The sequence below is a fragment of the Chenopodium album genome, chromosome 11, assembly GCF_948465745.1.
Source record: "Chenopodium album chromosome 11, dcCheAlbu1.1, whole genome shotgun sequence".
Lineage (NCBI taxonomy): Eukaryota > Viridiplantae > Streptophyta > Magnoliopsida > Caryophyllales > Amaranthaceae > Chenopodium > Chenopodium album.
In genome coordinates, this window is record NC_137844.1 from 16,766,016 (window position 1) to 16,793,776 (window position 27,761).

The 27,761-nt window shown below is 41.0% G+C and overlaps 1 protein-coding gene across 1 annotated transcript; it reads left to right on the plus strand.

Annotated features, from left to right (window-relative positions):
• Positions 1–4,638: 4,638 nt before the first annotated feature.
• Positions 4,639–6,803, plus strand: LOC145566383 (O-fucosyltransferase 37-like). Its single transcript, XM_081625820.1, has 5 exons — positions 4,639–4,931; positions 5,435–5,603; positions 5,706–6,079; positions 6,215–6,473; positions 6,570–6,803. Exons 1-5 carry the CDS (start codon positions 4,639–4,641, stop codon positions 6,801–6,803), a joined length of 1,329 nt encoding a protein of 442 aa, XP_081481946.1.
• Positions 6,804–27,761: the final 20,958 nt, after the last annotated feature.

The following is a 27,761-nucleotide window of genomic DNA, read 5'->3' on the forward strand; positions in this document are numbered from 1 at the left end:
AATGATAGTTTTCAAAAATCCTTATAATTAAAATAATTGAAACAATGATATGACACTTGTCATTAATCTACTAGGGAGTTTGAGGACTACATTCTTCATACACGAACTGATTTGCGTAGAGAAGATGTCATGGAGAAATGCGAGGGTGAATTCCCTAATTGGTTTCACTAAAAGGTTATAATACTACTCTAACAACACTTATCGATTAACTTGTGATTGTACACTAAATTTCAATGAGTTCTAATTTTGACAATTCTATTCGAACCGGTTATAGGTGGTTGAACAAAAACCAAGTTCCGATGTGTTGCGAGCATTGTCGATGAGGCCTTTCAAGCGTGTTCGGACTTGGAACCAGATATTCGTCGGTGGATTTAATTTCCATACACAGTCCTATGGGAAACACAAATCTACCATGAATTATGGTGTGTGTGTGTCCAGTGAGGACGGTGTAGAGTATTTTGGCATTTTAGACGATATTATTGAACTTGTCTACACCGGTCCCGAAAGAGAGTACAAGACAATTTTGTTCAAGTGTAATTGGATGGATTGTGGTAGAGGAATGAACATACATGAACAATACAAGCTCATCGACGTAAATCATACTAAGAAATATCCCAAGTATGTAATTTTCCGACGGATTATTCCGTCGCAAATAATATTTTTCCGACGGATTATTTCCGTCGCCATAACACATTTGCGACAGATTAATCCGTCGCAAATCTCTATTCACGACGGATTATTTTCCGTCGGAAATTTGCGACGGAATTAAGCTTTCCCCCCAAATTTCAGTCCGACAGACTTTTTTCCGTCGCAATTTCCTTCGGAACACTCTGTTGCGACGGAAATTCCGTCGGAAAATTGCTAATTTGCGACGAAGGTTTTAGCGACGACTACTTCCGACGAAATTCCGTCGGAACCTAGTTTTCCGACGGAATTTGACTTGTTTCCGACGGAAATTTTCCGTCGCAATTTTGCTGTTTTCTTGTAGTGATCTAATTTATTCTTCTCATATTCATGTGCGTTTTCTGACTAACGTACCATCAATATATTAATCCTAAACCTGTTTAATCTATGTTGGTTAATTATTAATGTACAAACAAATCTATTATTAGTGATCACTTGAATTAAAATCACATTAGCCTCAATAAAATTATTAATTATCTTATTAAGCGTGATTTCAAGTACAAATTCTCTTTAAACCTGCAAGAGAGGGCGTGATCTAGCAATAACGATAATATATCAAGCAACATATAATAAACAACAACAATCATCATCATCATAATATTTTCAATAAAGCATAATAATATTAGCAAGATCATAGGCATGATACTAACAAGATTAATAACAAACCCTAGCATGTCACTAAACAATAAAGATTAAAGCTTTATCCCTAACATGATACTAACATGATATAAGAAATAGGAAGCAACCTAATCATGATAATAGAAAGCAATAAATAACATCCTAACATGATACTACGAATTAAAATAATCTGACCATGCTTTCTAAAGTATATAAAGCTACTTACTTTGTTACCTCGTATCTCTTTCTATCAAAACAATACACACGTTAGTAACTTCAATGAAAATATTAAATCAAACGATTTATTTAAATAATTGAAATAGGGATTTGGGACCAAAACCTCAGAAATTATCAATCTTTTACGTCTAGGGTGAAGGCAACTTCGATCTTGGCTAGGTGTGTCTAAGTCTCGTTTTGGACGAATGGTGTTTCGAAAAGGCTAGGTTAAAAAGAGGGAGAAAGAACAAGCTTCTAGCTTCGAGAGAGAAAGAATAGAAAGATGATTGTTGATGATTGTTTGTGGTGATTGAAAATGGGGAAATACGACCCTATTTATAGAGAAAAACATTCGAAAATGATCAGAGAAGATCGAATTCTAATCGAAGTAAAATTGCATCCATCCTGGCGCGATAGGATCATCGCGGTGCTATGGAATTATCGCAGCGCGATAATAACAGTTTTTTTCCGGATTTTGTTTTTATCATATCTTTTGATCAAGAAGTCAAGATAAGTAATATAATATTTCATTGGAAAGATCTTGAAGTCTAATTTCTAACCCAATTGGAATCAGATTAAAATATTTTGTAGAATAAAAGAGATGACCGAAATAGTGGAAGGGTGTCAGTTTTAAATAGAGTTTCGTATTTCTTTCATATCTTTTTCGTTATAGTTCAAAATTAATATTATAATATATCATTGGAAAGATAATTTCAAGAGCTATCCAACAATCTAAGATTTAGATAAAAATTATACGGAACAAAAGTAATATCTAATCATCTTTGAACGTCTTTCATTTCAAATAGAATTAGGACTTTTAAAAAGAGAAGTTTTATTAAATTTCAAATTCTTTGATCTTATCTTTTCAAAAAGGATAATTAAGATCTTTTAGAAACTAATAGAAGCTTCTAATTAATTCTAAATAGTTTAGGAATGGGATTAAACCTTTGGACCCTCCACATGATCATTGGGTCGTAGGTAAAATCCGGTTTGGGCCCTGTTTAATATTTTGGCCATAATTTCCTCATTATTCATCGGAAATGGGCTTATAATATATCGTTGAAAAGCTCTTTTCAAACCCCATCCAACTACACCATTATTGGACCCTTATCATGGACCAAACTAAGCCAGACTGGGCGTTTTTCATAAATAGGGTACGAAAAGATTTTGGAAAATAGAAAGAAATATTTTTATTAAAAACAAGTGCATCACGAGACTCTTTCACATTTCACCTTGTTTGATGATCAATGACGTGAAAGATATTCATCATTGGGTTTGGTTTTTTGGGAGACACAATCAGGTGTCTACAGTGGAGTAGTAATAACTTAGTGGACTTGAAAGTTTAACTTGGTAGAGAGCTTCTTTATGAGCTCATTGACTTTACTTCTTACCATTTACTCCCAAGTAGGTGGGAATTGCTTGAAGCTTGCTAGGGAAGTTGATTTAGCTTTTGCTATATATTTTGTAGCATATTGCCGTGTGAAGGGGGGTGAGTGAAGTAAGGAGAAGCTTACTAGCAAAGTAGTAGAGCAGCAATAATATCAAATAGAGGGAGATTTATAGCTGTAGTTGTGAGGGAGGAAATGACGGAGAGACAAAACAATATAGTGTAAGGGTTATCTTAGGATTAGTGTAAGTACCATGTTGGGGATACTAGTGTAGATTATCCTAAGAATACATTGTATCTAATATTGTAATTTGTAGTGGTGGTCATTATACTCCCGAAATTATTGCTAGTAAAGTTGTTTCGTCCGTGGAGATTTGGACCGTGGTTTTTCCCCTTATTGAGGAGGGGTTTTCCACGTAAAAATCTTGTGTGTTGTTTTCTTGTTGTTCCGTATTTCATTATTCTTCTCGATATTGTGTTTATCTATTGCTCCGTTCCCAACAACATGGTTGCTCATGAGTTCGCTCGTGAACCTCCTTGAGATGCGGGTAGGAAAGTTTGGCATTCCATTTTCCCTTCTTCTCATATTTGTCTGTTGATTATGTATGATTTGCAAGTTATTAATAATACTTAGGGCCTATTCACATTTAATGAACTGAGCTAAACTAAACTAATTGGAGCTGAACTGAACTGATTAGAGCTGAATTGAACTGAAGTGAGCTGAAATGAATATTTTACGAGAGAGGAAAATTAGGAGTTGAACTGAACTGATTGGAGCTGAACTGAATTGAACTGAACTAAACTGATTGGAGCTGAAGTGAAGTGAACTGATTGGAGCTGAACTGAACTGAAATTAAGTAAATGTGAACAGGTCCTTAGTCCTTCTTTGGGACTTTGCTTCAAAAAATATATATATATAAAAGAAGAAATTAAGCGATCAAAAAGCACATTAAACGATAAAGTATGGTTAGAACTAATTTATTTATTGTTTCAAAAAAAAAAAGAACTAATTTGTTTATGATTTAAACTAAATAATTATAAGGTGAATTCAGCACAACCTTAATCCGAGTAGTTTCTGAAACGATCATACTGACCATTTTTCAAAAATCCTCCTAATAAAAAAGTTACAAGCATAAATCCTGAACGACACACGCTATATTCAAATAAAAGCTCAAATAATGTACTTTTGTCGTGTCTTTGAGACCAAAAAAAAAAAAAAAAGAAAACCAACACTTTCATTTTTCCCGCCAATAAAGTCGTTACTAACAAACTTAGCCACTTTCTTAGTGTTCCCATTTCAAGAACAACAATAATCTCAAGTTCTTCAACCCCAAAAAAACCCAGAAAATCCAGAAATCTTCAACTCAATTTCAATGGCGAGACCAAGAATCTTGAATTCGAATCCAAAGACATCGCCATTTTTACACCTACTTTCTCTCACACCATTTTCATCTCTTCTTTCATCTTCCAAAAAATCCCAGAAATCCAAGAAAATTTTCTTACCTTCAACCTCCTTCTCTCTTATCTTCATATCAATCTTCTCTTTATTCGCTTTCTCTCTCATCTTAATCCTAAGTTCCACCATTAATCTCTCTCAAACCTCCAACCTCTGTTCTGTTTGCTCCCCTGTAAACCCCCTGTCTTCGTCTTCAGTTTCGTCTCGTGTTCTTCTTGCTTCTCTTTTCACTGACTACAATGAAGACAGTAAAAAGCCGAGACTATCTATAAGTGAAATGGTCCCCCTTCCTGCTCACGGGGTTTCGTCTAATTCGAGTGTCGAAGAGAATCAGTTTTGGAAGCAGCCTGATGGTGAAGGGTATAAGCCTTGCTTGGATTTCGGCCTCGGGTATCGGAGAGAATCGCCGGTGAGTGCTAGTGAGAAGAGGAGGTTTTTGGTGGTGGTTGCTTCTGGTGGGTTGAATCAACAAAGGAATCAGATTGTTGATGCTGTTGTTATTGCTCGGATTCTTAAAGCTGTTCTTGTTGTCCCTTTTTTGAAGGTTAATTTCATTTGGGGCGATGAAAGGTACCGCTATTTTGGATTCAATTACTTCTTTTTTGTGGGTGATTTAAAAATTGTTTCTTGATTTGGAAGTTTATGCTTTGAAATTATGAAATGGGTTTGTGAAATCCTCAAATTCGATTAAAAAATGTCCAAAAATTTTGTGTATTTTGGGGTTTTCAATGAAATGTACCGTTATTTTAGATCAAATTACTTCTCATTTCTTTTGGGTAATTTAAGAATTGTTTCTTGATTAGGAAGTTTATGTTTTGAAATTATGAAATGGCTTTGTGAAAATCTCAAATTCGATTCAAAAAATGTCCCAAACTTTTGAGTATTTTGGGTTTCTAAGGAAATGTAGTTACCTTTAGTTTGGTAATATTATTGACTATTGTTTATTTGTTTACATGTAATTTTGGCATGGATTGCTGATTTTTTTTAGTTGAAAAACTGTATAATATGAAGTCCAAATTTTCATTTAAATTCTTAATTTTAATTTTCCCTGGATATATTTTTCTTTATTGCAGTGAATTTTCAGACATTTTTGATGTAGAACACTTCAAGAAGACATTACAAGCTGATGTGTGCGTTGTATCTACACTTCCCTTCAGACACTTGGTCACAAGGCAGTCAGTTGAGACCCAAATACCATTTGATGTATCCCCACTTTGGATCCGTACTCGCTTTTCGAAACAGGTTTATCCCAAAAACCATGAAAGCTCTAAAGATTTCTAATCATTTTCGGGCTTAGAAAACAGAAAATGACCACATACACTTGGATCTGTCTTTGCCTTGCAGCTAAATGAAGAGGGTATACTAGTTCTAAAAGGGTTGGATTCTAAGCTCTCCAAAAATCTGCCCTCGGATCTTCAAAAATTGCGGTGCAAAGTTGCGTTTCATGCCTTGCGCTTTGCAGCTCCAATTAGGGAGCTAGGCAATAGATTAGCTAGACGAATGTGGATCGAAGGCCCTTACATTGCCATCCATCTCAGGCTAGAGAAGGATGTTTGGGTTAGAACTGGCTGTCAAACTGGACTTGGCGCTGATTATGATGCACAGATCAGTGAAGAGAGGAGCATGAGGCCTGAGTACCTTACTGGAAGACTGAACATGAGCTATCCTCAACGTCGCCTTGCTGGGCTGTGCCCCCTTAGGGCCTTTGAAGTAGCCAGGTATATCAGCATAATACATGGTATATTTCAGTTTATGTTGGGATTCTAGATTGTAGAGTTTATTGTATTCATAATAAGCTAGACTTAATGATACTTGAACTGATTGTTGCCCTGTCTGGCGTGGTGCTGAGGCAGGCTTCTGAAGGGGCTAGGAGCGCCAAAAGATGCAAGAGTGTATGTAGCTGGAGGTAAGCCATATGGTGGTTCAGATGCTCTAAAACCACTAATTCAAGAGTTTCCAAATGTGGAAACCAAAGAGAGTTTAGCTAGGGAGGGGGAGTTGTTGCCATTCGCCAACAGATCCTCAGCTTTAGCAGCAATAGACTACACTGTATCCCTCAGCAGTGACGTCTTCTTGCCATCCCACGGGGGTAACATGGGCCGAGCAATGCAGGTAAAAATCAGAACCTGTTAAACCGTTTTATCTGTTGTAACATAATGAGACAGACGTGTATGAGGCTGACTTTAAGCTATTGTAACATGTATGAAGGGTCACAGGGCCTACTCAGGCCACCGGAAATATATAAAGCCAAACAAAAGAATGATGCTTCCATTCTTTGAGACGTATGAGTCGATGTCAGATGATGAATTTGGGGCTATCATAAGGAAATTGCATGAAAAGTCTCAAGGGCAGCCAGAGTTCAGGACCGGCAAAAGGGACAGAGACGTGATCGCTTATCCTGTGCCAGAATGTATGTGTAAACACAATTCTGCTTCTTCATAATCAGGAGAAACACAGTAGCTGATAGCTGAACCTAGCAAAATCGTATAATATGCAGTTTTGATATAACTTGGTTTAGTTCTTTAGCTAGTTGTAGAAAAGGTAAAGGATAATAGCATATAGCATGATGTAAAGAGCCTGAAATACATGCTTTGGGCTGTGGTGTAGTTTGCTGATGTGATTTGTAGTGGGCTTTTTCATATCAGGTCCAAAAAATTGTATATATATCTGGCCCAAAAACTTGCATATATCAGGTCCAAAAGCTTGTACATATTCAAGTATACTTTTTTTGCAATTGAAGAAATTTGTTTAGTTTCTAGTTTCTGCCAACAAATGTAAGGACATAAACCAAATTTGACAGCATTATACTGTTTGATTGATTATCAACTCCTACAGACAGGAAGACAGCTGCACTACTTGAATTCCTCCCCCCCCCCCTCTCATTTTATATACCGATATATATGTCAATGTGTAACTTTGACTAATGATATTTTTAACTATCAAGAATCATAAATTATATTTCCTCCGTTCTATTAATATTGCAATAATAGACTTTTTATACTATTCATCAGTCTTGTTTGACCATATAATATGATTTATAGGTTGAGCAAAATATATTTATGTGGGATCTTGTTAGATTTGTCTCATAAAATACTTTCACAATATCAACTTTTTATATTTTTATTCTTACACAATTATAGATATTTAACATATAAAATGTGCTTTGAAATACGTAATTTCATCCTTATTGCAATATTATTGGAATGGAGGAAATAGAAAATATAATACAAAGTGTTTAGGGTAATTTTACCCCGCCATGTGGACCAACCAGAGGGTGACACATGTCAGCCCCAGGGTGGTCCAAAGTGGACCTATCCCTGCTTGACACGTGTCATCCGAGATATTTGGAAGATGACGGCCTTTAGGCCCAAATCCCGAGAAAGCCGTAAAACGGCGCCACCCACCACTGATTAGGGTTCTGTGACCTAATCAGGGGCACAATTCCCAAGGACCCTATAAATAGGGAGATTCCCCTCTTTTGGAGGGCACGTTCTACCATTTATTACAAACTGTCCCTTTGATAGAGACAACTGAGCTTGGAACCCGAGCAGATCCCCACCTAAATTTCCGCACCTTTTTCTCTCCTTTCAAGTTACTAACTTGATCGTCGGAGGCGGAGCACCTACCAACTGGTGTCTCCGTTTGTCTTGCAGGTACAGGCCGCACAGGACCAGTCTTCGAGCTGTAACTCTCCCGAGGGACAAAAACACCCAAAACATTTGGCGCCGTCTGTGGGGAGAGTACCTCAAAGATGGTTGGAGAGTCTGTGCCCATTCCTGATCTTACAAACTTACAACCGGTTATACAACCGGAGAACCAAGAAAACCCTCAACCGGCACCTCAGCCGGGAGGTTCTGGAATTCCTCAGTCGTTCCCTCGGCCTCCGCCTGAGGTCGTCACTGAGGATGAAGCTGATGATGATGACGTGGAGACCTATACCACAAAGGATGGGTCCTTCGTGTCTAAGTACAAGCGTTCCAAAGATAAATTGGAGCGCAATCTTGATCAGGTGGGCCCAAGCAAGCGCCCCTCTGGAAGGCCAGAAGGGGAAACCCAGAAGGCCAAAGGTCAAGCCCCAGTCACCCGGGATGAGCTCATGAAATTCATGACATCTTTCAAAGGTGAAATCAAGGCCATGATCAACAAAAACAAGGCAGGCTCTAGCAAGAGTCCGCCCGCTAAGAAGTCTCCCACTCTTGGGAAGAAAAAGCCCTTCCAACTCCCCATCCCAACGACAAAGAAAGGGAGAAGGAGAGGATGGCCTCCAGACTAGACTGGTCGAAAATTCTACTGCCTACTGGTCCTTAGAGGCAGCCTCGACATGAACAGCCGGGGACCAGCAAGAAAACAACCTCCGACGCTCGACACATCATCGAGCGGAGGAGAAACCAGCAGCTGTCTGAGTCAGCCTCTACTTCGAGCTTTCTAGACAGCTTCAAAGAAACTTCTGTAAGGAACTCACAGTCCTTACTTGAGAGTCGGACAGGCGGTAAAACCGTCAATACCGAACCTTAGCTGATGATTGGGTCTGTCCCATATGCGCCTCAGGCGCAGTATGGGCAATATGGCCTACAGTTCATGCATCCTCCTCCTTTTGGAGGACAGGCGGCATACACCCCCATCCAGCCTTTGGACTGGCAGCTCCGGCTGCTCAAGCTTGGTGAACAACCCTCTGCGTTTGCCAAGAATATAACCGAGGCGGCTTAGCCGTCCAAGGTTAAGAATGTGTTAGTAGGCACCTATGATGGTACCACCAACCCAGAAGACCACCTGATGGCATACACCAACCTCATGTGCTTACAGGGTTGGGACGATGCCACCTGGTGTCGATGTTTCCCAGGCTACACTGAAGGGCATTGCCCAACAGTGGTTTGGCAACTTGCTAGCCGGCTCAATTGATTGCTTCAAGAAGCTAGCCTTCTTGTTTGCCACCAACTTCTCAATGAACATCCCTGCTAAGAAAACGAGTCTTGATTTGAGCACTGTTAAGCAGAGTGAGAAGGTAGGGCTACGCTCATATGTTAGGCGGTTCAACCTGGTCAGAATTCAGATCCAGGGACTGTTTAAGGAGGTAGCTTTTACAGACTTTTTCAAGGGTCTGAGAGACGGGTCGGCTTTTAAGTTCGACCTTGTCAGAAAGGGGGCATTTACGCTACAGGTGGCCCTGAGGGAGGCGGAGAGCTATATTCAAGCTACTGGCCTCTGCACGCCTAGTAGTCACTTAGACTCAAAGAAGTCTGACAAACAAAAAGAAAGCCGGTCTGACCAGCCGTCCCAGAAGAAAAAGAGAGAGTTTAAACCGTACGTCCCCAAGTACGAGTTTAACAAAGACTGCAACTCCATCCTCATGGAGGTAAAGGACCGGCTGTCCATTGAGAAGCCGAATCCAATGAAGAGTTCCGTCCAGTCGTAGAACAAAAATAAATTTTGCCAGTTCCATGAGGAGGTTGGCCATGACACCAACAACTGCTTCAGTCTACAGCGGACGTTGGACCGTCTGGCTGACAAAGGGCTTCTAAAGTCCTACATTTCTAAGTCCCCAGCTGGGGCAAAGAAGAAAAACAAGGGTTAGTCCCCCAAGACTACCCATCAGCCTACTAGTAGCTCGGATACCGACAAGGATCCAGTCTACACTATAGCAGGCGGATTTTCATGTGGTGGCCCTACCATCTGGGGCACCAAGAGCCATCTTCGAAAGATGGACAAGGATGATGATGATGAGCAGGCGTCTGCCAGTTCCACCTTCCCAGACGTCCTCATAACTGAGAAGGACAGGGGCAGCGTCCGCCGTCCGCATGACGACCCGGTCGTCATTGAATGTAAGGTTGCCAACCAGCTGATTGGACGGATCCTTATTGACACCGACAGCTCGTCGGACATTATCAGCCTCCGGTGCCTACAGAAGCTGAAATAAAATGTCAGCTGCATGCATCCGGTCACCCACCCCTTGGTTGGTTTTGTGGGTGGGATGGTCTACCCAGCCGGAAGAATTGACTTGCCCATCCGGCTGGGAGAAAAAGGCCAGGGACGACATATTGTCATCAGATTCTTGGTCGTTGAGGAGTTGACCGCCTACAATATCATCCTTGGTAGGCCAACCCTCAACGAAGCCAAGGCGGTAATCATCCCGTCTCTCATGCTCATCAAATATGAGCGGGATGATGGCTCTGTTGGTTCCCTGAACGGGCATCAGAAGACGGCTCGGGAGTTCTACCTCTCAGCCGTTAAAGACACTGTGGCCTCAGACGGCCAAGAGAAGGAACCAATAGACCTTGACGATGTCAAGGATACCAATCCTGCCCCACCAGCCGTTTGTAAGAAAAGAAAAGCGCCTCTGCTGGTGGAGGTGAAAAAAGAGAAAAAATAGCAATCACTGACCAGGGAACGGTCAGACGAGCTCCGTCCCCAACCGACTGGTGAAAACATTGATCTCGCTCTGGATGACAGCTGTCCAGAGCGTACTGTGAAGGTTGGAACGGTTGCTTATGCTACTCTACCTTCTGCTGAAAGAATTCAAAGACATCTTTGTCTTTGAAGTGGAAGAGATGCCAGGCGTCAGCCCGGATCTCGCTGTCCACAAACTCGCCGTGGATCCTAAAAAGAAGCCCATCCGGCAAAAAAAAAGAAACCAAGGCGAGGAAAGAAGTCAGACGGCAGCTGCCGAAGTCAAAAAGCTGCTAGATGCCAGGTTCATTCGGCCTTGTATTTTCCCTGACTGGGTAGCCAATGTGGTCCTTGTTAAGAAACCGAATGGGACCTGGCGCATGTGTGTTGATTACACAGACCTCAACAAGGCGTGTCCAAAGGACAGTTACCCGCTTCCAAAGATCGACAGTCTGGTCGATTCAACAGCCGGTCACGCCTTGATGAGCTTCATGGATGCCTACTCTAGCTTCCATCAGATACCCCTTTGGAAGAAAGATCAAGAGAAGACGGCCTTCGTCACTGATTTGGGGTTATTCTGCTATATTGTGATGCCGTTTGGCTTGAAGAATACGCCTGGCACCTTCCAACGGATGATTAATACGGTCTTCATTAATCAAATTGGGAGGAATGTGGAGGCGTACATCGATGACATGATAGTCAAATCCAAGCAACAGATGGATCATCTGGCTGATCTCCGAGAAACGTTCACCACCCTCAGGCGGCATAAGGTCATGTTAAACCCCAAGAAATGCGTCTTTGGTGTTGAGTCTGGGAAGTTTCTCGGATTCCTGATTGATCAGAGGGGGATAGAGGCTAACCCCGAAAAGATACAGGCGGTAATTGACATGAAGTCACCCCGTTCTGTCAAGGAAGTTCAGAGACTAACTGGTTGCCTAGCCGCCTTGGGAAGGCTCCTCAGCCGGTCATGCGACAAATGCCTTTACTTCTTCCAAGCAATCAGGAAGAAGACTAGGTTTGAATGGGGAGACGATGCTGAGACGACATTTCAGAAGCTAAAAGAGCACTTGCATTCTGTGCCTAGGCTGGTCAGTCCTCTACCTAGGGAGACGTTGTACATGTATTTGGCCGTCTCAGATCATGCTCTCAGTGCCGTTTTCCTTGCTGAGCGAGACGGCGTTCAGCTCCCGGTTTACTTCATTAGCCATGTTCTAAAAAATGCTGAACTCCGGTACCCCATGGTTGAAAATTTTTACCTTGCTTTGTACATGGCATTCAAAAAATTGAAGCCTTACTTTCTGGCTCATCCGGTGGTAATTTACACCGACCAGCCACTCAAGCGGCCAATGTCTACCTTGGAGTCAGCCGGCAGAATGTTGAAATGGGCTATTGAAATGCAAAGTCTTGAAATCACTTACGAACCAAGGAAGGCAGTGAAAGGTCAGGCATTTGCCGACTTCATTGTTGAAATGACCCGTCCGGTGGCTCCAGATAATCTTGATCGGGTTTGGAAAGTGTATGTAGACGGGAGCTCTACAAAGAACGGCTGTGGTGCAGGCGTAATCTACGAGTCCCCTGAGGGGGACAGAAATGAATATGCACTACGGTTCAAGTTTCATGCCTCAAACAATGAGGCGGAATATGAAGCCCTACTAGCCGAAATCCGCATGTGTAAGGCGGCAGGGGCAACAAAAATTGACGCCTACTCTGATTCACAGTTGGTCGTTAGCCAGTATGAGGGAAAATTTGAGGCAACTCACCCGGCTATGATAAAATATCTTCAGGCGATCAAAGAGGAGGCTGGGTCTCTTGAGGAGTTTCATTTGAATCAAGTACCCAGGTCTGATAACAACCAGGCGGATGCACTGTCAAAACTTGCATCTTCCGCCTGCCATGATATGCCTCGGTCAGTCTTTTGGGAAGTTCTTGAAAAAAGAAGCATCTATGAAGATCCCATTGGAGTCCTGGACCGAAGCTCTACCTGGATGGATGGCATCCGGGCATACCTCTCAGACGGTGCACTTCCTGATTCGCCACAGGAGGCAGCCGTTCTGAAAAAGCGAGCCGCAAGCTTCGAGTTGAGAAATGGAGAACTCTTCAAGGCGGGGTTTCTTAAGCCTCTTTTGAAGTGTGTAACCCCAGAAAAGGGGAAAGAAGTTCTTGAAGACTTGCACTTAGGATTCTGCGCCTCCCACATAGGCGGTAGATCCCTAGCCGTCAGAGCCAGACGACATTACTTTTGGCCCACTCTGGAGGCAGACGCCAAGGAGTTGGTGAAGAAATGTGACAAGTGCTAGAAATTTGGCAAACTTATTCACCGTCCGGCTACTGATCTGACGGCCATCCACAGCCCAATCCCGTTTGCAAAATGGGGCATGGACATCTTAGGTCCTTACACGCTTGCCCCAGGCGGAAAGCGTTACATCTTGGTGGCTGTGGATTACTTTACCAAGTGGGTAGAGGCTGAGGCGGTAAAGAATATCAAGACATCAGACGTCATCTCTTTCATCTGGAAGAATGTCATCACCCGGTATGGGGTTCCTATGTCCATGGTGTTTGATAATGGTCCTCAGTTTAAGACGCCTTAGCTAAAAACTTGGTTGGGAGATCAAGGGATCTCAAGTTGTTTTGCATCAGTCAGCCGTCCCCAAGCAAACGACCAGGTTGAAAGCCTTCAACAAACTGATCTTAGACGGCATTAAGAAGAAAATTGAAAGAGCCGGTGGCTTATGGGCTAAGGAATTAATCCATGTCCTATGGGCCATCCGGACAACAGCAAAGGGGGCAACAGGTGAAACCCCATTTCTCATGGTTTACGGTGCTGAAGCCGTCTTGCCCATTGAAACCTATGAGCCGACTCTTAGAGTCATGCTTTATGATGAAGAGGCAAACTGGGAGGCAATGCGTCTGGCATTGGACTCACTCCCAGAACGCAGGGGCAATGCCGCCTTGTGTCATGAGATTTACCGTCTGAGAATGACAAGAGCCTACAACAAGAAAGTACACAGGCGTCCTTTGAAAGTGGACGACCTAGTGTTACGGAAAATGGAGGCAATCGGTAGGGCCAATGAGCTTGGAAAGCTAACTCCAAATTGGGAAGGCCCCTACCGGATTTATGAAGAAGTAAGAGACGGCACCTACCGCCTGGAAACTCCAGACGGCAGGCGCCTGCCTAGAACTTGGAATGTAGACAATTTGAAAAAGTACTACTTCTGAGATTTGTAATGTTTGTAAACAAGAAGTTTTTTTATTTCTCTAAGTTTGTCACTTGAAAAATGAATTAACGTCTGATTGACGAGAGACCAATGGCCAGATAATTAAGCTAAGCACAAAACCTCTTAGTGGCTATACAGCCGGTCTCAAACAAGACCAGAAGGCCAATGGCTGGATGGCTGCTTTTCCCATAAATTCGCCTATCCCAACATGGACAAAGGCGTCCGGCGACACCCCTCCGGGTGCAATCGTCGCAGAGAGAAGCCAACCTGCTTACTCTACGTACCAATGCAGGCGGCCACGATTGGACGGCTGAATCAGCCATCCATAGCCGTCTGACCTGAACAGTCTAAGGAACGACCAAGTTTCGGAACCCGGATGTCCAATGACATCAGTCGGCGACCGACTGAAGTTCTTACTTAGCATTTTTTTGTTTTAAATTGCATACATCCTCGTTTGGGGCAAAAGAGTTGTGCAATGGCTATACAATCTCTACCTAGACGTTCAACACCGTCTAAATAGTGACTGAAACGCCTGTTAATGTACGGTTGTGCACTTGGTTTAGGACAATCACTACTGTGATTGATTGACTTACAAACGTATCATGCTCTATGCAGCATCAGACGTTCCCAAGTCAATCAACCAATTCCACTTGAAACCAACCACACAGCCGTCCAGGGGCAAGGGCAGCCGTATACTTTTGATAAGTTAGGCAGAGATCGCCGCATGCTTTTGATAAGTTAGGTAAAGATACAAATATACTCGGCACACAGGCCGGAAAAGCAAGTTTGGTGGCATACTGCCGTAGATAAATAAAAAAAAAGAAAGAAATTGGCACACAGCCGCTGAATTCATTGCCCCGCAGACGGTCCCTCTTGGCCCTTCTCCCCTTCTTCTTCAGTCTCGGGGGCTTCAGGCTCGGGGTGCTCAGTGTTGGCCCAGGCGAGGAAAGACTCAGGCTCTGGCTCACCCTTCTCTCTCAGGTATATCACCTCTTCAGCATATTTGTAAGCTAGAGCCTAGACGCCATAATCCTTGTTTGGATACAAGGCAGCCTAGGCGATCTTCATCATGGCCTCGCTGTCGGCGGCCATCTCAGCTACCAGGCGGTTTTGATCCGCCTGCAGAGTCGCTCGGAAGTTATCCTGAGCTTTGGCCGCCTCCTTCTCCAGCTTGGATACCTTGCCCTTCAGATCAGTGTTCTCTTTCGAGACACCCTGAAGCTTCTCAAGGTCCTCCTGAGCCTTCTGGAGGTCCTCCCTGAGCTTGGGGAGGTCCTCATCCGCCTGTTTCTGGGCCATCTCTACATCCGCCGCCTTCTGCTTGGCCGCCCGCAAGTCCGCCTCCAGCTCTTGGATCTTGGCCGCCTGTGTCATTTGGGTTGCTTTAGTTTCAAGATCGTGAATGATACACGAGTATAAAGCAACATTATTGGCGTCTGAGGCGGACTGCTTGGCCCGTCTTACCTCATCCCGCTTCCGGGTGTAAGGACGCTTGAGCCCGTCTACCCGCAGAAGAGCCTGCAAAAGCAAACAAGGTTAGCACTGCAGGCGGAGAAAAACGTGGAGAAAAAATGATTCAAAATTATTCAAGTGTCTTACCTCAGCCAGGAGGGACAAGATACGTTCAAGATTGAACGTCTCAATCCCTAGGATAGCATCCTTATCCCGCTTGCTCACAGCCTCCAACATGGCCTTGGCGTGCTTCTGGACGTCTGGCCAGCGAGGTGATTGATCTGCACCACAATCAGCGTCAGAGTGTGAAACTAAAGCAGCACCAATCTGGGACCGTCTGAGGATGACGTCTGCTGGGAGTGTGATTTCACTCGCAACGGCCACCCCAGCTTAGGCGGGGATTCAAAAGGGTTCTTACCGGCAGAGCCGGCCAGACGAGAGCCGCTGGCAGGTGCGGTGAACCCCCCCGGTTGTAGATAGGGGGTTGGCCAAGTCGAGGCCTAGGGAGCCACTCACCTTCTCCGTTCTCCCCCCTATCCGCATCTGAGTCTTCCCGCCTGGGGCGTTGGGAGTTGCGGTGGAGGCTTCCTTTTTCGAGGACTTGCTAGGGTTAGAGGCGGTGGTCTCCTCCCTTACCCGTTTGAGTTTTTTCTCAAACATCTTATCCACCTCTCCCCCCTAAGAAAATAAACAAGTTAATGTTAGCAGTCGAAGAAAGCAAACTTTGAAAGCAAACTCAAGAAAAGAGTCAGACGTTTACCTTGGCCCTGAGTTCCCTCGCCTGAGCCTCGGCCAGGTCTCTGCGGATTTGAGCAAAGGACCGCCTGGGAGTCTTCTCGTCTGGCAACATGTTCAACGCTTCTTCTGCAAAAAACAAAAAGGAATTGGTTAGTACATCATAAAAAACGATTCCGATACAAAAGTACTACAGACGGATATTGATTCAGGCGCATACGTCTGGTGAACATGTGCCCTAGCCCGCAGGCGGCTAGGAAGCATTCGTCCTTGAGCCAGGCGCTCTTAGGGATCCAGTTTCTGGGGACTTTTATTGTCTCCCCGGTTGACAGTGTGGCGTCTCTGAGGCCGAAGAAGTCAGCCTCAATTATTTTATCGAAGTCCTCATCCGGGATCCGGGGCAGACAGCATTTCCGACCCAGAAGGTTGGGCTTTTTATTGTATTGGCGGAGCTCGCAATTCTCCCGCCTGGTTGGGGCCGTCAGCAGGTAAAACCTGTGCTTCCAGCCATCAAATTTGGAGACCTTATCCAAGGTCATCATGTATTGAGGGAACGTGGTTAGAGTATACCACGCTCTGTACCCGCCTGGGCTGCGGCTAAGATAGTGCATCTTAGCAAAATCTTCCCAGCCGGGGTGAATTCCTTGGAACTCACAAGCGGCAACATACCCCAGAATGTTTGCCCAAGAATTGGGGGTAAGTTGCCAGACTCCGAGGCCGTAGCCTCTCAAGATTGCCTTCACCGCCTGGTGAAGGGGGAAGCGCAGACCAGCCTTGAACGCCGCCTCGTAACAGCCGAAGTAGCCGTTGGCGTTTCGTTCAATGTCTTCCCAAGAAATGGTGTCGTCTGCAGGAGGCACCCTTATTTTGTACCCGTCTCCTAACGGGTGCACTTTCAAAAAAATTTCAAGGCCTCTTTCCATGAGGTCCCTGTCTTTGTTGGAGACGTGGATCTTATAGGGATCGTCCTTCTCATTCCACTTCTTCCTCTCTTCTTCCTCGCTATCCTCAAGCGGGGGAAGATCATCACTGCTCTCAGAAGAGGAGACGGTAAATCCGCTCCCCGTCTCCTCCCCAGATTGGGAGACAGAAGCTGAGGCGGCCTCCTCACCGCCTTGGTCGCACTCGTCCAAAAACAAGTCTGGAGGAGTTGGGGGGCCACACGGAGGGGATCTCTCCGGAGCCGTCTGGTGTTTTGAGCCAGACGTCTCTCCCTCAGGCGTTTGGCCGCCTGACCCTTCGTTCCTATAATTCGGATCATGTGTCGTCTGCATAGTCCGAGCCATTGTGTCCTGCACAGACGCGCAAATGGTCTGAATCCAAGCATGAGGGTGGTCCCAACACCCTGAGACGGCACTACCAGTCCTAAACTCAGCCGTTCCTGGTGAACGGCTGGATTCTAACCTAGGTTGTGCCGTGTGTGTTGGTGATGAATCCATTTATTGCAAGAAATATGTACAAGCGGTAAAATGAAAAAGAGCTGAGAGTGTTAGAGACGGTACCTTTAGATTTGAGATCTGAAGGTAGACGGGTCCGCCTGTGTTGAGAAGAATGAGTTTTCTTAAAACTTGCGCTTGACTCGGACGGATGACTTCTGCTCTCTCTTTCAAGATTCTCTCAAAGTTCTCTCTGAAAATTTTTGTGAAACGTACAAAAATAATGAGGGTAAACGACTATATAAGGAGGGTAAATTAAGGGGTATTCCTGTAATTTACTCATATGGTGAACAGTAAAATTTTGGCGGTAAAATTACCACCAATCAGAGAGTGACGCGTGTCACAGATGCCACGTGGCATGCCACGTCACATCTGTGAGGGGAAAATGTTTAGGGTAATTTTACCTCGCCATGTGGACCAACCAGAGGGTGACACGTGTCAGCCCCAGGGTGGTCCAAAGTGGACCTATCCCTGCTTGACACATGTCATCCCAGATATTTGGAGGATGACGGCCTTTAGGCCAAAATCCCGAGAAAGTCGTAAAACGACGCAGCTCACCACTGATTAGGGTTCTGTGACCTAATCAGGGGCACAATTCCCAAGGACCCTATAAATAGGGAGATTCCCCTCTTTTGGAGGGCACGTTCTACCATTTATTACAAACTGTCCCTTTGATAGAGACAACTGAGCTTGGAACACGAGCAGATCCCCACCTAAATTTCCGCACCTTTTTCTCTCCTTTCAAGTTACTAACTTGATCGTCGGAGGCGGAGCACCTACCAACTGGTGTCTCCATTTGTCTTGCAGGTACAGGCCGCACCGGACCAGTCTTCGAGCTGTAACTCTCCCGAGGGACAAAAACACCCAAAACACAAAGTATCATACGTTAAAGCATTTCTAAAAAAGTACCCACGTGACCTTATTAAACTTTACGGATAAAAAAAAATATACTTGTAGATCAAAATGGTACATGTAAATAGTGCAAAAGTTATTAAAAAAAAAAAGGGAGTACAATGTAACTAAAAACCTTCCATTGTGGTGCTGTGAATTATATATGATAACCAAAAAGTTTGCATATTCACTTGAAATTTTCTCACTAAAATGCTAATGCTCCCTAAGTTCAACTAATCTTAGGTTCCTGTCAAAAAAAAAAAAAAAAAAATGAATCCCCTAGTCTTAGGTAATTGTCTAATTGCAATTTCGAAGCCTAGTGAGGACAAGGGGGTTAAGGAAATATAAATATTTATAAGCAAGTTGTGTGCAACATAGGACTTCCTTTGTTTTTTATTAGATGCATCACTTTTTATATATGGAAGTTTCAATTTATGCATCACTTTCCCTTTTAACCAATTAATTCTCTCTATTAATCTTATCACACGGGCCCTCTTTGTAATTCATATCCATCCCTCTCGATTCAAAAAATTGCCTAGAATTCCGCAATTTAAAAATTGATGCATCTAATTAAACTAGTTTAAATCTCGTGCAATACATATTTGTTAATTACTTTCAAAAATAATATTATAAAAATTATATAAATAGAATGACTCATGTATTAAAAATATGGTGTATATTATTAACAAAAACCTGTAAGAGAAAATATTTAAATTACATGTAACATTTACAATGGATAGTTTAATATTTTTGGAAAGGAATTATATTTTATATAAACAAATATCATAATTTAGATACAATTTTTTTATTTATTTTTTATTTTAGGAAGGTACTTTTGGAGGTAAAATTTTCAATGCAATATTGACAAGTCTCTTTTTTATTCACTTTTAGTATTATGTAATTGATTGATGATTGATATGAAAAAAGTATTAATGAAAAAGAGTGGTTAAGTTTTTTATTATTGGTCTATGAGTCACGGGATCAATCCCTTTCCTTATATATATATATTTTTTTTATTTTTTTTTTATTTTTTTTGTATTTCAAAATTTATCCTTGTCTTACTCATTTATCCTATTTCTGTTATGAAAATATTATATGGATATCCATTATCCTTTTTGTATGTTTCCGGAATACTCTAGATTTAGGGTTTATTGTTATCTAAACAAACCCTACTTATTATATTCTATGTATATATACCCCTATTATATGGAATAACACACACAGATTAATTCTCTCTACATCTCTCAGGTTTCTTTCTATTTTATAACACGTTATCAGCACCAAAGCTCTAAACCATCAATTAAGATTATATTTCAATTACAATTATCATACTGTTGAATCATTTGCGAGCGGAAAAAAAAATGATGACCTTGAAAAACAATCAATTTAGCATCAAAATTACGCTTAAAATTAAGCCAAGAAGACCATATTAAAATCCCCAAATTTCTTCATGTTCCGTTATCCAACACCGCGGCAACACCATCACCATCACCATCATCGAAGTTGAAGCAATCCTGATTTCAAACCCGAAAACAACGCCCTTTTGTTTTTGGTAAAATTAATAGTGTGTCTATCAATGGCAGGGCACTCGAAAATGGGCGATCCTATTAGCAACGATATGGTTGCAGGCATTCAACAGAACAAGCTCCGATTTCTCAGCGTATTCGTTGAAGATGAAGGTGATACTCGGAATCTCGCAGATGCAGCTTAATTACTTGGTGGTTGCGTTGGATTTAGGGAAAGCGTTTTGGGTTAGGTCTTCAAAGGCTTGTTCCTCATGGCCTTCAAATCCAGAGGTAAACATTAGTATGTTTCTCTATAATATCATATCAGCTTCAATGATTTATTACGATTTATTATTATTATTATTATTATTATTATTATTATTAAAAACCTAATCAATTTACAAGAAATTGGTGGGGAGCCGAGATACAATCTGGGCTCCCATCGCTCTAGCTATAGCGAACCGGATTCTACTAAAGATGTGAGCAGCTGCACGAGCACCAATATCCTGAGTCTTAGCGAACGCCTGAACCCGCTTCAGCAATGCAACAGCATCATTCTCTAATTCCCCCAACAAAGAAAAGGAGAAAGGAAGAAAATCATAGCCAATAGCCCTACAACGCGCCCTATACTTGTCCCGCTTCCGTTGAGCCGCCACAGACACAACACGACTTGAGAACGAAGTCAGACAACCCCGATTGTGTCAAAGGTGAAGACCCCGTCAAGTCAACACATACATCAAGGCCTCTATTCCAAAAATAAAGCAACACATCAAGGCCTCTATTATTATTATTATTATTATTATTATTATCGTCATCATCATCTAATCTTTTGAAAGCTCTAACATATTCTATGTCTATAATATCAAAGCTGCTTTATTGGCATCTTGAATTATTGATGATTAAACAATATCATCCCAACCCAGTCTTTCTTCTTATTCTACAACCTCGCTAGATATACTTTCACAAAGGAGTAAAAGAACTGTTACTTTATTTGCAAGAAGTTATATAGTGCTATGCTAGTGAATATGCAGACAATTGATAGATTTTGAAATGAACTCATCTTGGTGGGTGTGTTAGGAGGAATTCTTCTATGATATACGTACGTGGCAAGTATATAGTTGACTTGTTGATTTGTATACTTGGTAGGTTATTTGCTTTTCTAATACAATAATACTTGTTGTATCCTTTCTTAAATCTTGTTATCTTGTATGATCATGAACTCTATAATTTTTCTAATTGATTCAGATGTTTTGTTATCTCTTGATAGTCTTCTTGGACAATGGTTATTGAGCATGAAGCGTAGTATGTGATTATCCCTACTAGTTTGTCTCTTACATAAATTTAGAATTATTATTGGTATTAAACCTTAAATGTTTATGAATGTTTTGTGCGTGAACTATTGTAATATGGGGTAGCAAATAAATCATTCTTGTTGTTTGTATATTACGTTAGAGTTAGTTGTCATACCTTATTATTGGTGATGTTGAATTATGTGCTACAATTTTTTATGTGTGACCTTGATATCTCAAGTATGACAGATTTTTCCACAAACATATGACATGTTAATCTTATGTGCTCATGTGATTATTTTGGCAAGTATAGTTGAGTAGATCAAGTAAGATATACGTATTATTTCATTGATGCAAAGTAAAGTCAGGGGTTTGCTCTTTGATGTGGTATTGCCGCTGCCGATAAAATGACTGTTGCATACTTTATTAGTGAAATAAATTGGTCATTTAGTTGCTTCTTGGCAGTTGAATTATTAGTGATCATGTTATTGATTTGGTTAAAGTAATGCGCAAATAATATTTTGATACCACGTTACACTTGTAGTACTTGTTGAAATACATATGATTGAATTTGATAATATGACATTATTTGCCTGCATGAAGTTTGTTAAATCGATCCCTTGATTCTAGGCATTTCTATTATTTGAACATATCTTTTAGTATACGATACTTTTCCATTGTATACAAATAGGTGTAGCATATATATAGCATGATCCTCTAAGCTAGCGTCTACCTGAGTTGAAATTCCATATACTTTTATATTATTTAGCTCATTTAAGTATTTTGCCATAGTTAAACTTATTTCTAATGATTCCTACGAGTTAGTGGTCAAAACTCAAGAACTTGATGTGTACGTGGTTATAAAAGGATTAAAGTTTGGGGCCTAATATATAGGAAGAATGATCTAATTATAATTCTTTGAAACTCATATAGTTTTATGATTATGATGATTTTTATATATATGATGTCATGTTTTTATTGGCCACATGAAAATTTGTTGGACCTTAATTCATGCTAGCTAGCACTTGTTTGAGGATGAATTTGACAACAATCATTTTTGTGCTAATTATATGTGAAAGGAGTTTCATTGATGAATATTACTTTGTCATGATTATGTCCTTTACATGAAATACTAATGATTTTTATGAAATATTAAGACAGGTAGTGTACTACTAAAATACTAATACACTAATTCATACTCCTTTTCATATAAGGACGGTAAGTTCTAGATATTATTCATGTACATATGTATCTTAATTGACTTTATTAAAATGATCATATGATTTGTACAACTATCACGATTTTAGTATGAATATGTTGATTGATGTGTGATTAAATTCAATAATAGTATTATGTACAAATGTACCTATTTGAAGTTAGATTATTGAAAGTAAACTAAACATGATTGCACAATATTTATTTGAGCAAGAGATAGATGACATTATGGGAACTTACTTGTAAAAATGTATTTATTATGCCCATACTTATAAGAAACTAATATAATTGGACAAGAGTTACGAGTAAGAGTTTATAAGAATAATTTTATTATGCTTGATACATGCATTCTTTTAAAAGAATTTATGCCTTAAAAGGTGGGTAAAATTTAAAGATTGTTGGATTTACTTCATGCCTCATATGCAAGGATTAGGGGGAGATTGTATTTATTCCATTATATTGGTCAGTTTGGTACATACATTAACTTAAATATCAATTATTTGTTTAATAGAAGTGGCCACATGTTAATATCATCCAGCTGAAAATGGATATAAATAAATGTCATTGATCATATACTAATTCTAAATTCTCCAATTAAAATTGATGTCCCATAAGGACAATATCAATTGCTAATGAACCTACGCTTGAAGCGTGATAGATCAATAGGTTCTAAGTATAATTAAGTTCTAGAAGAAATCATTTTTAATTAAATTTATATGTTCAATGATTATATAATAGACTCTAAAGAGTATGAAATGTCCAACAAGATTAACATGTATCAAGATTATAGTCAAAACTCCAGCAGAGTATAAGTAATTATTGGATAAAATATTAGTTGATTGTCTTATCACTTATTTATTTATTTATTTATTTATTTATTTATTGCTTTCCTTCATCATGAGGTGGAAAATAGACGAAAAAGAACATTAATTCATATTTATATAGTGATACAACCATAACAGTGAATTAAAAAAAAATACATAATACAAAGGTCAAAAAGGCCCTAACTGAATCTTAGGAGATGGTGGAGCTTCAAACACCTCTGTTTGACCCCAAGTAAACCCTTGGCAATGATCAACCATAAAGCAGACCCCTCGAAGCATGTCTTGAGGGGGATGTCGGATACTAACTTCCTAACCACGAGTGCGCATTAGGAGTAGTATGTCACAAAATTTTTGCTCAGCATTTGCTGGGTAGACATCAAGCCTAGTCAGAGATGAGATGAAGCGATTAACATCCATCATTACTTCTAATTGTTTCAACTCTAGAGAGCGAGCCTTTTGCAACCTATTTTGCAGTAAGCAAAGCGAGAAAAAGGAAAAACTGGGCCCTCTGAGTCTTGAACCAAAACCAAGCTTCCAAACATGTCCAGGCTCTCGCAATGTATACCCACCTCTACATCCATCTGAGCCATCATATCTGATAAAGCGGCTAGAGATAGAGTATAGGGATCTCCCTGTGACCAAGAAGTAGTTGACAATGCCCTAGTTAATCTATCTATTATTATGAAGAGACTCCTTTGACCTATTGACCATAAAGTCTCAGGGAGATGAGATACGTAACGCCTATGACGCGGAGGTAGTTTCTGAAGAAAATTCTCCTTAGATTCTCGATAGTTTGAAGGACCACCCATCATTATTGTTAAATGATTATAGGTTATGAAATCTGATATACCCAACCAAGGATGATTAACTGAGCTTTGAGCCAGGCCTCTCCCTTGGCGTGAGGAAGTCCTAGAATAAATACTGCGAGGGGTATTATGAGCCGATATGGCTATTGATCCTTCAGACAATCGAGTGAGTGAAAAGAAACATGTGTCACTCTATAGGAATAGAGTTGATGGGAGAGAATTATGCCCTATAAGAATACAAGACTTTGTTACGTCTATGTTTTCAGAGACCTCCTTGCTGATTGACAAATTAGAGATGAATAGAACCAAACAAGTAGGGAGATAGGTTTTGTGTAATATGGATATATTATGTAATATTTGACTCGTGCAGTACCCACGAGCATCCCAAAACAATAACCTGAGAGACGAGTACATATGAAGATTAAAAGGGATATGTGATGGTAGGTTCGGACTCTCTACGTGTTGGCTAGCAAAAGGGAGGTTTTGTTGACTTATAGTAGCTATTATAGGGTAAACCGAGTCTCCAGAGAAACGTAGGAACAGAGACAGGAATAACACCATTGTATCTGCCATAAATAAGAAGATTGACTCTGGAGAGCTATTTATCTCGAATACCTGGGGTGGACTAGTCACTAGTGCAAGTTTCACTAGAGGAACTAAAGGTGGGATAGCTGTAGAATTTTGATCATAAGGGAGAGAGAGGTTCTCCCTACAAAATTGAGATGGATGATCTTCTGGCCGTATTGAACTAAGAATCTCGTTGCGTTCTCTCTCTCGTAATTCTTGGAGGGAAGAGCACGAAGTGTCAGAGAAGAAGTGAATTAAATCTCTAACGCGTGAGGCATTAGGATCCATAACTCAAATTTGAGCAAAGTGAGAAAAATCTCAAAAGAAAACACTTGAGATTTTAGATAGAGAAGAAGTTTGGGTGAATAATCCTTATTCAAGTTTTAGTTTTTTATAAGCCGAGAACCAATGGTGTGTTCAACACACAAGGAATCTTCGTAGTAGGGTCCAAGTCATTTTTGAAAATTTTTTCTTTTTTTTTTAAAAAAAAGGGGTGTTCATTTCTTGTAAAAATCTTTTATTTACTTTTTTTAGCTTGTCGAAGAAGTTTTTTTTGTAATGTTCCCTTTTTTTACCCCAAGAAATCTACCTAGACCCGCACAGGGTCTAGGCTTGTCCGTCAAACCTCTTCTCACAGTTTACAATCTGATTCAGTAGCCTTCTCACCGGGTTGTTCGACGCCAAAGGAAATTCATTCTCCGCCACCAAGCGAAATGTCTGAGATTCCTGGTCATGAAAGTTCGCTAAACCCTGATCCATCTAATGATCTTCGAGGAATGATGCGAGCTATCCTTGATCGTCAAGATACCATGGAACAAACAATACAGAGTTTGTTAAGAAAGAGTGCTAGTGCTCCTCCTCCTCAACATGATTCAAAGGTAGCTTCTCCATTACATTTAGATGATGGAAACGATGATAGAGAAGCTCCTACCAAGATCAAAGAAGATATTCTCAAGCTCAAGGAAGTACTAAAGGGTATGACCAAAGCGGAACCTTGGTTGGATATTCATGGTTTCACCTTATTTTCGAAAGCACGACTGCCATCTGGGTTTAAGATGTCGAATCTCACGAAATTCGATGGTGCAGGAAGTCCCACTAATTTCTTGAAGCTATACGTAGGGGCTTTGAGTCCTTGGGGTGTTGATGAACCTTTAATGGCACAATTTTTTCAACAATATTTAGATGGGGCTGTCGCTCATTGGTTTCTTAATCTGGAAAATTCAAAGAAAACTTCGTGGGCTGATATTGTGCGAGAATTTTCTAGCCAATACAGATATAATGAAGAGATCGATGTAACAAGGAGGGATTTGGAGACAACTGCCCAAAATCATAATAAAACGTTTTCTGCCTTCATCACTAGGTGGAGAAATAAGGCTGCAAAGATGGTAAATAGGCTAAACGAAGAAGAACAATTACAGATGATTGTGAAGAATCTTCTCCCCGTCTATCAAGGACGAATGGCTTTCCAGTATTTTCCGTCATTCAAGGCTCTCATATCAACCGGAAACTTGGTGGAGGATGCCATTAAAAAGGGAGATATCAAGAAGGATGAAGGGAGCAGTAGTAACACCTCATACAATCCTAAGTTTGGGGGCAACAGGAAAACCAATAACAATGTCTCAATACCTTCAAAACCAACAAAATTGATACATAATATTGGAGTCGCACCAGCATTCCAACTCAGGCCACAGAGAAATTTTTCTTCTTTGAACATGACCTACGCTCAAGCTTTCTTCAAACTAAAAAAGGCCAACCTCTTTCAACCTTTAAACCTAAGGCCACCCCCAAGAAACCCTCCTCCCAGTTACAACCCAAACCAACACTGTGAATTCCATCAAGGGCCTGGGCATGAAATTGAAAATTGCACAGCATTCAAGCACCATATTCAAGATCTAGTACATGGAGGAAGGCTTTCAGTTGGGGCATCCTGTGATAAATTTAAAAATACACAACCAAGCATCACTAATAATCTTCTTCCCAATCATAAGCCTCCTATCTCTATAAACACCATCTCCACTTCTAGTAACCAGATTGATCCAACATTATTAATGGTTTGAAATGCCCCTCGAATGTATGAGATGCCATTATCCAAGAATTGTGTGTGTGTTGTGTATGATCACTCTACTCAGCAAAAGGTCAAGCTTGTGCCATGCAAGGATTTCGATGTTATCTGCAATAAAGATCCGTTCTCTGATGTCTGCGCCACTATGGGTTATAATGGGGAATTTTGCCTAATAGATGACGAAGAGGATGCTTTCTCGTTGTTGTCAATTGCTGAGAAAAATGTTGGGGCACACCTTAATACCTCTAGTAATTTTCAATGTCCGATCTACCTTGACGATCTTAGAGATGACGAAGATCTACATGTGGCTCATTTAACTCGCGTAGTTCGTCACTTTAAACCTTCATATCTTGAAGATGAGAACCCCGTGGAAGCCTTGAGAAGGAAAGAAAAAGACAAGGAATTAACAGAGGAGAATGAGGAAGATGATGCAATTAGGTGCATGAAGGAGTTTAATGCAAATGTTTCTATATGGAAGTTATTGACTCATTCACAACCCCATCGGGCTGCTGTTCTGAGACATCTCAATGAAGTTTCAATTGATCTATCCATAACACCAGATCAAATGGTAGGACTTATTCATGGAACCGACCACACTTTAATGATCTCCCAGAAAGTGTCAACCATAATAACTCTTTGCACATAACTGTGAAATGCCATGGGTGGACAATATCTCGGGTACTTATTGACAATGGTTCTGCCATCAATGTATGCCCGTATCGAGTTATGACAAAGCTTGTTTATCTAAAAGAAGATTTGACACCTTCAAGCCAGGTTGTTAGGGCTTATGACAATGCCAAAAGAGATGTTTTGGGGTCAATTGAGTTACTTTTGGAATATGGGCCAGTGGCTAGAAATGTTAAATTTGTGATAATTGACATTGAAGCGAGATTTAACCTTTTGCTTGGAAGACCTTGGCTTCATGAGAACAGGGCGGTAACCTCTACCTTACACCAAAAGGTGAAGTTGCTCACGGATCATGGTACAGTGACACTTGTGGGTAATCCAGCAGTTATGAA

Excerpts from the sequence above, each read along its gene's own strand:
- LOC145566383 (XM_081625820.1), top strand. The coding sequence starts at position 4,639 with ATGGTCCCCCTTCCTGCTCACGGGGTTTCGTCTAATTCGAGTGTCGAA. Across the intron at positions 4,932-5,434 it reads TTCATTTGGGGCGATGAAAG|TGAATTTTCAGACATTTTTG; the intron begins GTACCGCTATTT and ends TCTTTATTGCAG. Across the intron at positions 6,080-6,214 it reads AGGGCCTTTGAAGTAGCCAG|GCTTCTGAAGGGGCTAGGAG; the intron begins GTATATCAGCAT and ends GTGCTGAGGCAG.